Raw genomic sequence first — 13,249 nt, forward strand, 5'->3', positions numbered from 1 at the left:
TTGTGTTATTTAACCCTTGTAAATAAACCCTGTATAAGGAAAGACAGAGTTTTCTGCCTTAATCTGGGACACAAGATCTTGCAACGTGACAGCGCTATCACAATTGGTGGAGTTTAATGCAGGCAGTTAAAAAGTAACTGAGCAGTGGAAACTATGGGTTTGAAAATAAATGCTGGAATTTAAAATGCCCGCCCAGCCGTAGTGAAATAACAGACTCTGCGAGTGAAGTCTGTCCAACTGTGTATGACCAGTTGTGCTTAGAGCATACACAGGGAAGGTGTGAAGTGGTGTAACACAAGATCTTGCAATGTGACAGCGGTATCACTATATATATATATGTATATGTATATGCAGTGGTTGACAAATCACCAAAAAATATACTCGCCACACAAAAAAATCTACTCGCCACCTAGTACCAAACATGTGCTGCTTGGGCCAATATTTACTCGCCCGGGGGATAAAACCACTCGCCCGGGGCGAGCAAATGTATAGGTTACACTGTGTATATGTATATGTATATGTATATATGTATATGTATATATATATATATATATATATATAAATAATATAAATAATATATATATATATATATATATATTGTGACAGAAACCAGGGGTTGGTAATAAACTCCATATACAGGGCTCCCAGGATACTGAACAGTTTCTGTCCTGTCTAAGCTGAACAGGGCAGCCTCGTGGTACAGGCACTCCATTCCACAGTTTGTCTGCTGCCTGTTTTCTGTCACCTGTCATGCTGATTAGAGTTCAGGTATATAAGACCTGTTTCCTGTTTCCTCTGGGCCCCGCCCAAGAGCCTGGAAGGCTGCTGAACTGCAGAGGGGTGAGAAAGCCTCTTTCCCAAATCGCTTCATTCATTCTGTTAGTTTGTCTAAAGACTGCAAAGGTACTTATTTTGTTGGTGGAAGTGGACAAGCCACTTCCAACTCTGAGTCAGGGACATCTAAGTTTAAGTTATCGCTCAGACGAGCAGCTTTTTGTTTGGCTTTGTTTTCTGTTTAAACTGTGGCAGTCTCAGTGCCTGGGACTGAATAAACCAGGCATAGCCTGTTTAAAGGAACAGTACGTGACGTCTCATCATTTAACCTACTCTAAAAGACCGTGTTCTAACAGTCCCGGACAGACGGCGGAGCCCCGGAGTAAGCCGTTTGTCACATATGGTGGAGAATGCGGGCAGAACACTAAAAGGTCTGGGGGTTAAAGAACTTTAAAGAAAAAAAAAAAAAGGTTTTTTTCTCTCTCTCCAAACAAGATGGAAGACGTGGTGAGTGCGCTGGTACGCAATGTCGCTGTCCAGAGAGACGCGAATGAAGCCCTGCAACAGGCGAATGCAAACCAGCAAGAGACAAACCGCTTGCTGAAAGAGGAGCAACAGCGGTTCGCTCAGGGCTTACAGCAGGAACTCGAGATCCTGAGGGAGACTATCAGTAACCTTCCACTGGCAGCGGCAGCCCCAGTTCCGAAAATGACCAGGGCAAGCCACTACCTTCAGAAGATGGGACCCTCGGATGATGTGGAAGCCTATCTTCTCACGTTTGAACGCACGGCACAGAGAGAGGGATGGCCAGAAGCTGAGTGGGCTGGTCTAATCGCACCCTTCCTAAGCGGCGAACCCCAGAAGGCTTACTTTGATCTAGAGCCAGCCGAAGCTAACGTCTATGCAAAATTGAAGTTCGAGATCCTCGCCCGCCTCGGCGTAACCACGGCTGTTCGCGCCCAAAGGTTTCACACATGGTCCTTCACGATGGATAAAGCCACCCGAAGCCAGATGTATGACCTCATCCACCTCGCCCGGAAGTGGCTACAACCCGAGATCAACTCAGCAAGCCACATCGTGGAACGGTTGGTCATGGACCAGTTCTTGAGGAAACTTCCCTCTGCCTAACGCCATTGGGTCAGTCGGAGTGACCCCCACAATGCGGATGAGCTTGTGGCCCTCGTAGAAAGGTACAATGCAGCAGGAGAGCACCCGCAACCCACAGTCGTGGAGCAACCCCACTACCCGAGGTTCCAGGACTCTTCCAGAGACGGTAAAAGGGTACCGGGGTTAAGGGGAGCTGAAGAGCGGCGACCACCTTCACGCAGCACCAGCAACAGTGGTTCGCACACTAAGGGCAATAGCCAACATGGGGAGCCGGGAAAAGGCTCTAAGTGGGACACAGACTATGTACCTAAATGTGTAAATTGTCATGAGAGGGGCCACACAGCAAAAATCTGCCCACTAAATGATGAGCCCATGCAATGCAACAGCGTGGAACCTTATTCGCTGTTGTCCCAATGTATGGGCCCTAGCCCAGAGGACCCCTTGAATAACCATCTGTGGGCATTTGTAAAGGTTAATGGTAAGAGGGTTCGGGCACTTCTTGACTCTGGGAGTATGGTCACACAAGTGTCCGAATACCTATTGCCCATTAAGAAGAAACAGGTAAACAGTTCACAAAGAGTGGCAATTTGTTGTATACATGGGGATAATCATGAATATTCCACTGTTGATGGTTTTTTTGAAACAGAATTTGGTTCTTTAGATTTCAAGGTGGGTGTTGTACCCAAACTGGCACATGATGTGTTAATAGGGACCGACTTTCCCCATTTTCTAAAAATGTGGTCCCCAGCTCAGAATAGCGCCCAGAGTTCAATAGCAGACCATAACGAAGTGTTAGAAGAAACAAATCCTTTCCCTTTTTCAGAAATGGAGGTTGACGAGGGCCCAAATAAGAAAGGGGAAAAGGAGGAGTGCTGTGAAATTCCCTTCCCCATCACTACTTTGGTAGGGAATACCCCAAATCAAGATGTTGATCAGGCACTTACCACCCCAGTACAGGATAAGACCCTCGCTGACCTAGAGGTCAGTCCTGGGAGTTTTAAGAAGGCCCAGTGGGAGGACCCCACATTAGCGGTAGCAAGGGGAAATATACGGGACCAGAATAGTACTCATGGCCAACCAGATAGGTCACTTGCTTACCCCTACTTCGAGGTAGAGAACGACCTAGTATATCGGGTTGATAAAAGAAAATCAGTTACAACTAAACAATTGTTGGTACCACGGACATTCCGTAACGTAGTATTACACCTCGCACATAGTCATCCATTGGGGGGACACCTAGGGGTGGAAAAGACAAAAGAAAAGGTTCTCCGAAGCTTTTATTGGCCTGGGGTTCTGGCAGAAATTACAAACTATTGTTCCTCATGCCCAGAATGTCAGATCACCGCCCCGTTCAAAGCATACCGCAGCCCATTGGTACCCCTTCCCATAATAGAGGTACCATTTGACCGGATTGCTATGGATCTAGTAGGACCCCTAATAAAGTCTGCTAGGGGACATCAGCATATATTGGTAATATTAGATTATGCTACCCGATATCCGGAGGCAGTTCCCCTACGTAGCACCTCTGCTAAAAACATAGCAAAAGAGTTAGTACTTCTGTTTTCCCGGGTCGGAATTCCTAAAGAGATCTTATCTGACCAGGGAACACCATTTATGTCCCAAGTAACAAAAGAGCTATGTAAACTCCTAAAAATCAAGCATCTCAGAACCTCAGTCTATCATCCACAAACAGATGGTTTAGTGGAAAGGTTCAATAAAACCTTAAAGAGCATGTTACGCCGGGCGGTCGATAAGGATGGGAAAAACTGGGACTGTTTGTTACCATACCTGTTATTTGCCATTAGGGAAGTTCCCCAGTCATCCACAGGCTTCTCCCCGTTTGAACTATTGTATGGCCGACATCCAAGGGGCTTACTGGATATAGCCAAAGAAACTTGGGAACACGAGGTTACCCCTTACAGAAGTGTAATAGAGCATGTTGCCCAAATGCAGGACCGCATTGCTGCAGTCCTACCCATAGTGAGGGAACACATGGAGAAAGCTCAAGAAGCACAAAGGAATACGTATAATAAGGGTGCTAGGGTCAGAATTTTTTTTCCAGGTGATAGGGTACTAGTTCTGGTTCCCACCGTGGAGAGTAAATTCCTTGCTAAATGGCATGGGCCATATGAGGTCTTGGAAAGAGTGGGAGAAGTAAATTATAGGGTAAGGCAGCCAGGTAGGAGGAAACCTGAGCAAATTTACCATATAAACCTACTCAAGCCCTGGAAAGATAGAGAGGTCTTGTTAACCCTAGTACCCCCAGGTCCGTCAGAGAATCAAGAAACTGACCCAGAGGTTAGCATAGCTGAAACACTGTCCGTGCATCAGAAACGAGAGGTCCAGAGTTTAGTGAGAAGGAACAAAGAAATCTTCTCTACACAGCCAGGTAAAACTAACGTAATTAAACATGACATAGTCTCTGAACCGGGGGTCCGAGTTAACCTTAAACCGTACCGAATCCCAGAGGCCAAGAGAGAGGCTATAAGTTTAGAGGTTAAAAAAATGCTAAAACTAGGCGTAATTGAGGAATCCCAAAGTGGGTGGAACAGCCCTATAGTTTTAGTCCCAAAGCCAGACGGTACAACAAGGTTTTGTAATGACTACCGGAAACTAAACGCGGTGTCAAAATTTGATACTTATCCTATGCCCAGGGTGGATGAACTTGTAGAGAGACTGGGCAAAGCCCGATATCTCACAACCCTAGACCTAACAAAAGGGTACTGGCAGGTTCCCCTCACAGAAAGGGCAAAAGAAAAAACAGCCTTCTCAACCCCAGACGGCCTCTTTCAATATAAGGTGCTGCCTTTTGGCTTACATGGAGCTCCCGCCACATTCCAAAGAATGATGGATAAAATTTTAAAACCACATGTTCGGTACGCTGCCGCCTACCTGGATGATGTGGTAATCCATAGTGAAGATTGGCAGTCCCACTTTCCAAAGGTCCAAGCTGTGCTCGACGCAGTTCGGTCTGCTGGACTAACTGCTAACCCCGCTAAATGCACTATTGGTCTGGAGGAGGCCAAGTATCTGGGGTATTCTATTGGTAGAGGGTTACTCAAACCACAAACACTCAAAGTAGAGGCGATACAAAATTGGCCAAGGCCAGTCACAAAAAAACAAGTAAGGACCTTTTTGGGGTTAATTGGCTACTATAGGAGGTTAATTCCCAATTTTGCAACTAAGGCAACCCCACTAACCGACCTCACAAAAGCAAGAGGACCGCTAATGGTAAAGTGGTCCCCCGAAGCCGAACAGGCCTTTAGAAGCCTGAAAGAAGCTCTCTGTGCCCAACCAGTGTTGGTCACACCTGACTTCTCCAAAGAGTTCGTAGTCCAAACCGACGCTTCTGAGGTAGGGCTGGGGGCGGTACTCTCCCAGGAGTCTCAAGGGGAGGAGCACCCCATCCTTTATTTAAGTAGGAAACTAAATCCCCAGGAGAAAAATTACTCCATAGTCGAGAAAGAGTGTCTCGCAATAAAGTGGGCTGTAGAGACACTCAAGTATTATCTGTTGGGGAGAAAGTTCCGATTGGTCACAGATCATGCACCCCTTACCTGGATGTGTCAAAATAGGGAGAAGAACGCTAGGGTGACCAGGTGGTTCCTAAGCCTACAGCCCTTTAAATTTTCTGTGGAACACAGGTCGGGGCACAAACATGGCAATGCCGACGGGTTGTCAAGGATGCACTCCCTAATATCCATGGTCGCTCACCCCTCGAGGTCTGAGCTGGGGGGGAGGATATGTGACAGAAACCAGGGGTTGGTAATAAACTCCATATACAGGGCTCCCAGGATACTGAACAGTTTCTGTCCTGTCTAAGCTGAACAGGGCAGCCTCGTGGTACAGGCACTCCATTCCACAGTTTGTCTGCTGCCTGTTTTCTGTCACCTGTCATGCTGATTAGAGTTCAGGTATATAAGACCTGTTTCCTGTTTCCTCTGGGCCCCGCCCAAGAGCCTGGAAGGCTGCTGAACTGCAGAGGGGTGAGAAAGCCTCTTTCCCAAATCGCTTCATTCATTCTGTTAGTTTGTCTAAAGACTGCAAAGGTACTTATTTTGTTGGTGGAAGTGGACAAGCCACTTCCAACTCTGAGTCAGGGACATCTAAGTTTAAGTTATCGCTCAGACGAGCAGCTTTTTGTTTGGCTTTGTTTTCTGTTTAAACTGTGGCAGTCTCAGTGCCTGGGACTGAATAAACCAGGCATAGCCTGTTTAAAGGAACAGTACGTGACGTCTCATCATTTAACCTACTCTAAAAGACCGTGTTCTAACAGTCCCGGACAGACGGCGGAGCCCCGGAGTAAGCCGTTTGTCACAATATATATATATTAATTACTGAATAAAATTTGTGTGAATCATAGGAAGGCAGCTTTACGGGAACCAAGGGTTTCCTGCAGGGCTGTAGTGCTCTTTGCATGCTAGCATATTTGTCTAACATTTACAAAAATAATTCAACATGGTCCCAGGGGTCACACCAATGTCCATGAAATGTCCAATGTCACCCACCAATGAAAGACCAATGTCAAAATCCACACAAATTGCACACTTCTCTTGAACTAAGGGCTCTCTAGACCTGTTAGTAACAAGGTTCAGCTCCAGTTAAACCTTCAGTTCATATCATGTAAAAAAAAAAACATTAGCACACAAAAATAATAATAATCAGCTTTAATAAATAGTAGCAAATTAATGTGTTACTTACTCCCATAACTAATCTCATGTCTGCTTTGTAATGAAATTAGAACCTTAACGTGTGACAGTGACATTGTGATTGCACAACACAAGTGATAGCAACTGATCCGGTCTTAAATAGCCATGTTTCTACCTCTTGCATTAAATAAGATTGTGAGCTAAAACAAAGCACCATATCATTTTCTGATAACCAACCTCAGAAACTGGGTGAATGAGTATTTTTGACACAGCACACCATTTTCTGCAATGCATTGAACATTCAAGCACAACACTTTACGATAGAAAACATGCACAGCAAAGAAAGCTTTCCTACCCATTGACAATGCAATTGCTTTTATAATGTTAACCTTATACATCAAACTGTAACACATTTGACAATAAATTGTAATACAAACCTTTTGCAAAGTGAACTTGATATTAAGAAGCACCGGTTGCAAATGGATTGCAGGATATTCCAATCCATTAGTATAGAGGCTTGGTTGCTTGGGGTCAATCGTGTTGAGAAAACTATGCCCGTTCTCTATGCTTGGACTCTCTTTGAGGTCCTGTTGTGTAAGTTTTTGTTGAGCTAAAATATTTTCGGATTCTTTTGTTTGCTTATTTTCACATTTGGTCTCCATGTTTTTTGGCGCTGACCTCCATGATAGGTAAGCGCCTCTGAACTCAATTATGTCATCTGAATTCCCTTTCTGGTTACTGCCAGTCCCAATCTCTTCCATTAAGAGCAGCCTCTGCAAATAAGGAATGCAAGACAAATCTATGGCGGAGAATGAAGCACACGTTCATTACTTGTTTTAATCACTGACCTCAGTTTGGAAACAAGCAAATAGCCCTTACTGTAGAATAACCAAACAATTTTTGTTCCCAACAATTTAATAAACAAGCTTAAAAATACATCTAGAATTGAACACCTGACAGAGAAGGGGATAAACATGAAGGAGGCCACAAAGACAGGTGACAATATTACAGCCATTACATGTTTTAGAGAATGGCTACTTTGATTCGGAAGGGTGGAGTGAATGTTTGTGGCCACAGAGAAAGAGACACAGAGAAAATAAGTTAGACTTGAGAAAAAAAATCTATGCAGGTATAGCCATGTCTGTTTTTGGCTACTAATCTACCCTCCCTAGCACTTAAACCCTGATATCAGTGCAGACAGTGTTAGGTCCAATCCAGATTTTCCCCTGCGGTAAGCAGCTCTTTTGAGTGACAGGGAGAGGTAGGCCTAGGGTCTGTGTTCTGTCCAATCAGAGGCTCAGACATTGGGACCCTCCCCCAGGGTATTTAAGGGGCTGCACATGCAAATGTAGTGAGTTGTTCTCTCCCCTGGGAGAGACTGTCCCAGGAAGCGTGTGTGCCAGACTTTGACCACTTTCCATCCCCTCCTTAGGGGAGTGGGAGTGGGGACTATACCCCTCATCCCATCAGGGGGTGAGGGAAGAGACTGGGATAGACTCTGGAGGCCTCAAGCCACAGGGTTGAGTCCAGGGACCATCCGGAGGAAGGGACAGCCAAATCAGTTGTATGCTGTGTCCTATGAGATGAAGAATAAAGTTTCTGTTTTATAAAATATACTCCTGCCTGAGACTGCAATCTATCAGGGGGAGTATCAGAGGCTTCTCCTGCAGGGATTGTCTCCAACACTCCTGGAGCCTGCAAGAGATGGAGGCACTGTACCAGTGAGAGAAAAACAGCTATCACCCCAAAAGCCAATCCTGTCTTCCCCACTACCACCGGCGGAACCTCAGGGCTTCTGTGAATCAGCAGGAATGCCGCACAACACACCCTGTAATAAAGTAATCTCCTAGAGGGTGGGGGAAAACCTGTTACACAGGATAAAAAAATTATTCCCGAACTAATAAATGAATGCAGATTCTAAGAAAAAGGTTAGCACTGAAAGTACAAAAAGGTTTTGCATATTTCTCTTTAGAAATCACATGCTACATGCGTAATTACTCATGTAGCAAGCTTGGAGAAAAAAAACGTTGTTCTTTATATGTGGAAATTAAGACCATTTATTTGAATGACATCAAAGATACTTATATACTGCTGCGGCCAAGTTTATTCGAGCATTTGCCCGTTCTTGGCCGCAGCAGTAGCCTGGCGCGCGCCCGAGGGTGACGGGCGCGCGCCGAAGCAGCGGAAGAGCGCCCTCCGATCGGGGCGCTCTCCCTACCGCTGCCGGGTCCGCCGGGTCCCCCGGAACCCCCTGCCGCCGTCCCCCACATCGCGGGACACCAGGGCTCCCTCGGGGAGCCCTGGACGCGCGTGCAGGGGGCGCAGGCTCCCGAAGACGCGTGACCGCGCGTCATACGGCCACTAGCAAGCCGGGAAATCTCCCGGCTTGCGGATCTGGCCGCACTGCAATTAAGTGTGTCGGCAGTGTACAGTATTTGCAGTTCTTATGCAATTAAATATTGAAGAGCTGTGGGAAAACGCACACATGCTTTTTGCTCCTATTGTAAGGTGATTAGGCACATGTACATTTTAAGTACATACTGACTACGAACTTTAACAAAAAGGAAAAAAAAGGAACTTCCTTGGAGGTCAGCTACATTTTCTTTGCGTCCTTATCCAGAAATAGAAATATGGATGCATTTATAACGTATCCATCTATATGAGTATCTCTATCTTATAAGAATTAACTGGGAAAACTATAGCCTTATCCAGAAATAGAAATACAGATGCATTTATTAGTTATCCATCTATAAAAATATTGCTTCCTTATAAGAATTAATAAAATAATACTGGCAAAACTATTACTTAAGGAAATAGATGTGTAGATATGTATTCCAATAGGATACCCATGTATACCCTGGTTTATGAGAGTTATAGACACGATAGAGATGGCTTCAATCAAATAAACAGAATGTATTAGAACAGCAACCAAATATAACAATTACACTTCCTTATAAGGTCTGTACTTATTACAGACCTAACAAAACAATACAATTCATCCTATCTAAAGATACATTGCTATAAAAACACAGATATACAGTATAAGTTTTTGTTCTTTTAATGATGTAGTTATCAATAAATTTATAATGCTTTTTGTACATGCTTGAGTGCTCATTTCGGGATTTCTGTCTTTTTGTTTACATATTATTCCCATCCCTGAGCACCGTCAGGAGCTCTACCTGTAGCTTTATTTTACCTGATTTACAGTACTTTTTATTGTGGATCTATCTGTTGCAGGCATACCTTTCTCGTTGTTAACAGATATATACAGATTAACATGTGCACAAGAAATTACCTGAAATTATGTGTTTCGGAATTCCTAACAGGTCTCTCTAAGCTCTCCCCCTCCTGTCTTAACTAACTGATACCATTTCTCGGTTTATATGTGTTTCTAAGGACATAGCTCAACATGTAGAAGGATTCTGATTGGTTGAGGAAAGATACTCAAACTAAATAATGTGTGTGTGTGACTGATGTATTGAGAATTCCTATTAATGCCTGATCCATCATGTATTGTAATATATGGTGCCAGGTCAACAGGGGTTTGATCTCTGCTAAGGAATATGCTTCTGTTTCCCCTGGGGTCTAAATGCTAATTACAAAACAAAGGGTGTATGACGTTCTTGGAGACAAACAAAAGAATGGTTATACAAAGGGTGTAAGTAAACAAGTCTTTTGTTTGCCCATCTCCTTCACTTCTTGCATCTCAACATAATATGTTCAAGGTGCAGCTAATCAGATGTACTACAGGCATACCCCGCATTAACTTACGCAATGGGACCGGAGCATGTATGTAAAGTGAAAATGTACTTAAAGTGAAGCAATACCATTTTCCCACTTATCGATGCATGTACTGTGCTGCAATTGTCTTATACGTGCATAACTGATGTAAATAACGCATTTGTAACAGGCTCTATAGTCTCCTCGCTTGCGCACAGCTTCCGTACAGGTAGGGAGCCAGTATTGCTATTCAGGACGTGCTGACAGGCGCATGCGTGAGCTGCCGTTTGCCTATTGGGCGATATGTCCTTACTCGCGAGTGTACTTAAAGTGAGTGTCCTTAAACCGGGGTATGCCTGTATATTGATATCTACTTCAAAGACAGTTCTGATTCCTGCACAAAAGCAATCCTCTCGGGTAACACCTGTAATTTAGAATTATTATTTCAGCAATTAAAATGCAAGTTTATATTTGATTGTGGAACACACTGCATACACTCTTTTAAAGATTATATAGTATAATTTGTATTTTTAATGATAAATTGTTAGATATCCAAGTGAATTGTTAAATCAATTAGAATAGCCTATTACTTTTAAAAGTAAATACTTGTGCTGGTTTTAATTTTCAAAAGGAGCAATTTGCCCTATCTAGCCTTTTTTTATTTATTTATTTTATATATATATTTGGAACTGGAATGTCCACCCAGATCAGAACCGCGCTATTTTCGGCTCCAGGAAGTCTCGGTTCCTGAAAAACATACTGGTGGAGTTACCAGTATTACTTCCTGGTTTTTAAAGGGGATTTAAATGGCTGTCTAATAAGAAGCCACATCGATGATGTTGCAACTTCCTACTGGCCAGAGATTTGGCAGCCATTTTGTTTCCCCTGGAGGGTTATTTAAATTCAGTAGCTTCCCCAGTAAGTACCTCAGGAGAAAAAGGGGGGTGGAGGGGTTCCCGGGCCAGTCACATTTTTTACATTCGAGCTGGTAGCAGAAAGAAGCAGGTTTGCTGTGTCCAGCTGAGCTCTCTGCAGACTCTGGCCATTAGATGGCTCTGCAGAACTCAAATGGCTGCACTTTGGGCAGGCTCCTCTCTGCTATATGTGTATTTGGGATGTATGTGAATGCAGGAACGCCGACAGCTGGGGAGAGCTAGGACAAGTATCCAGGGCCTGGTGGCAGTGGGGGGCCCCGGCCAGAGGATGGTGTTGGAAGTTGGGCCCAGCCAGAGACCGGACTTAACTTCTAAATCCAGCTGCTGGGCCTCTGGTTTCTGCCACTGGGCCCGGCTCCCAGCATGCCCCAGCTGCTGCCTTCTCTTGCCACGCCAAGTCTGCCTCTCTCTACCGCCGGTGCGCACCGGAAGCTGAGCCTGCCTTTTGGGTGCACCCAGCTTCCAGAGTGCAACAATGGAGAAAGGATGGTGTGGGAAGAGGAGGCAGCAGTTTGGGAGAGCCGGGAGTGGCAACCAGAGGCCAGCTAGGTCCAGGCTCTCCCCAGCTGCTGCTCCCCGGTTCTCCCCAGCTGCTGCCTCCTCTTCCCATTCAGTCCTCTCTCTCCCGCTGGTGTGCACCGGAAGCTGGGTGAAGTTGGGGAGAGCTGGGACTCGGTGGCAGCAACCAGAGGTAAGTGGAAATTGTATTTGTGCATGTGTGTGTGTGGGGATAATTGTATTTGGGGGGGGAGGAGTGGTGGTAATTGTCTTTGGGGGTGGCAGTGGTAATTGTATTTGTGGGGAGGTGGTGGTAATTGTATTTTTTGGGGGGAGGTAATAGTATTTGGGGGTGGTGGCGGTAATTGTATTTGGGGATGGTGGCGGTAATTGTATTTGGGGATGGTGGCGGTAATTGTATTTGTGGGGGAGGGGAATTGTATTTGGGGATGGAGGTTGAAATTGTATTTGGGGGGGGGGGGTAATTGTATTTGTAGGGGAATAGTTGTGTTTGCACCTGGGGGGGTGTTTGAATCTGGGGCGGTAGTGGTGTTTGTATCTGAGGGGGTGTGGTGTCCGTATTTGGGAGGTAGTGATGTTTTGCATAGGGGGGATCATTATTGTGTGATGGGGGGTTGTATGGGTAGTGGGGGGGAGTTGTGTGCGTGGGTGTGGCCAGGGGAGGAGGGCGGGAGTGAGGGAGCGGGATTGAGTGAGTGTGGGGGCCCGGGCAAAACTGTAGTCGGTGGCCCTGGATGGGTGTGTGTGTATATGGGATGTATCTGCATGGGGTGAGTGCGTTTGTGTGTGTGTATATGTATATGGAATGCATGTGTATGGGGTGTGTGTTTGTGGGTCTGTGTACATGTGATATGTGTATATATATATATATATATATATATATAGAACACACAAATGAAAAGGACAAAGACAACCCCCTTGTTAGCACTCTAAATTACACCTAAAGAAAATCTACTAATAAAGATTATATTGCAAGAACCAGATGCACTGCAGAGTCAGAAAAATGAACAAGATTTAAAAAAAAATTAAAGTGCAGGCGAGCAGTGTTATATAGGAGGAGAAGTAATCAGTTGCAGCATTGTCAGTATTTCCTTATCCAATAGAAGATGCTGGCCAAGTTCTCCTCCTATATAACACTGCTCGCCTGCACTTTAAATTTTACCACTCCGGGAAGAAGCCCACCGACGGGTGAAACGCGTTGAGTGTTTACTCTCTGACAGCCCCCATGTAATCTTTATTTGGATGGACTTGTGAAGGATCTGTTGCAGCATTTTTTGATTCTCTTTATTTCTGCTATGCACAAACATTGGAACAAACCTTCTACAATCTGATGGACACATGCCTCACGCAACCCTGCTACAGCTGAGTATTAACTCTCTTTGCTGTCTGGGCATTACTTGTCCTTGCAGTGCTATGCACTGCTGTATTTTCCATTTGTATGACTCTGTTTGTTAGCATGTCATTAATAGGTATATTTTTTTGTTTGCTGCATCAGTTCTCATTGTTTTCTTTTTTTGGGGAATTGCTAGGCAGGGTATGATTATT

General features: G+C 44.8%; 1 protein-coding gene across 1 annotated transcript in view; it reads right to left on the bottom strand.

Annotated features, from left to right (window-relative positions):
- Positions 1 to 13,249, bottom strand: part of LOC142489537 (ATP-binding cassette sub-family C member 5-like) — a 201,817-nt gene that overhangs the window by 143,732 nt on the left and 44,836 nt on the right. The window contains 1 exon segment of the mRNA XM_075590487.1: positions 6,968 to 7,303. Coding sequence (XP_075446602.1) covers positions 6,968 to 7,303 — 336 coding nt within the window.

The sequence above is a fragment of the Ascaphus truei genome, chromosome 3 (genome assembly GCF_040206685.1).
Source record: "Ascaphus truei isolate aAscTru1 chromosome 3, aAscTru1.hap1, whole genome shotgun sequence".
NCBI lineage: Eukaryota > Metazoa > Chordata > Amphibia > Anura > Ascaphidae > Ascaphus > Ascaphus truei.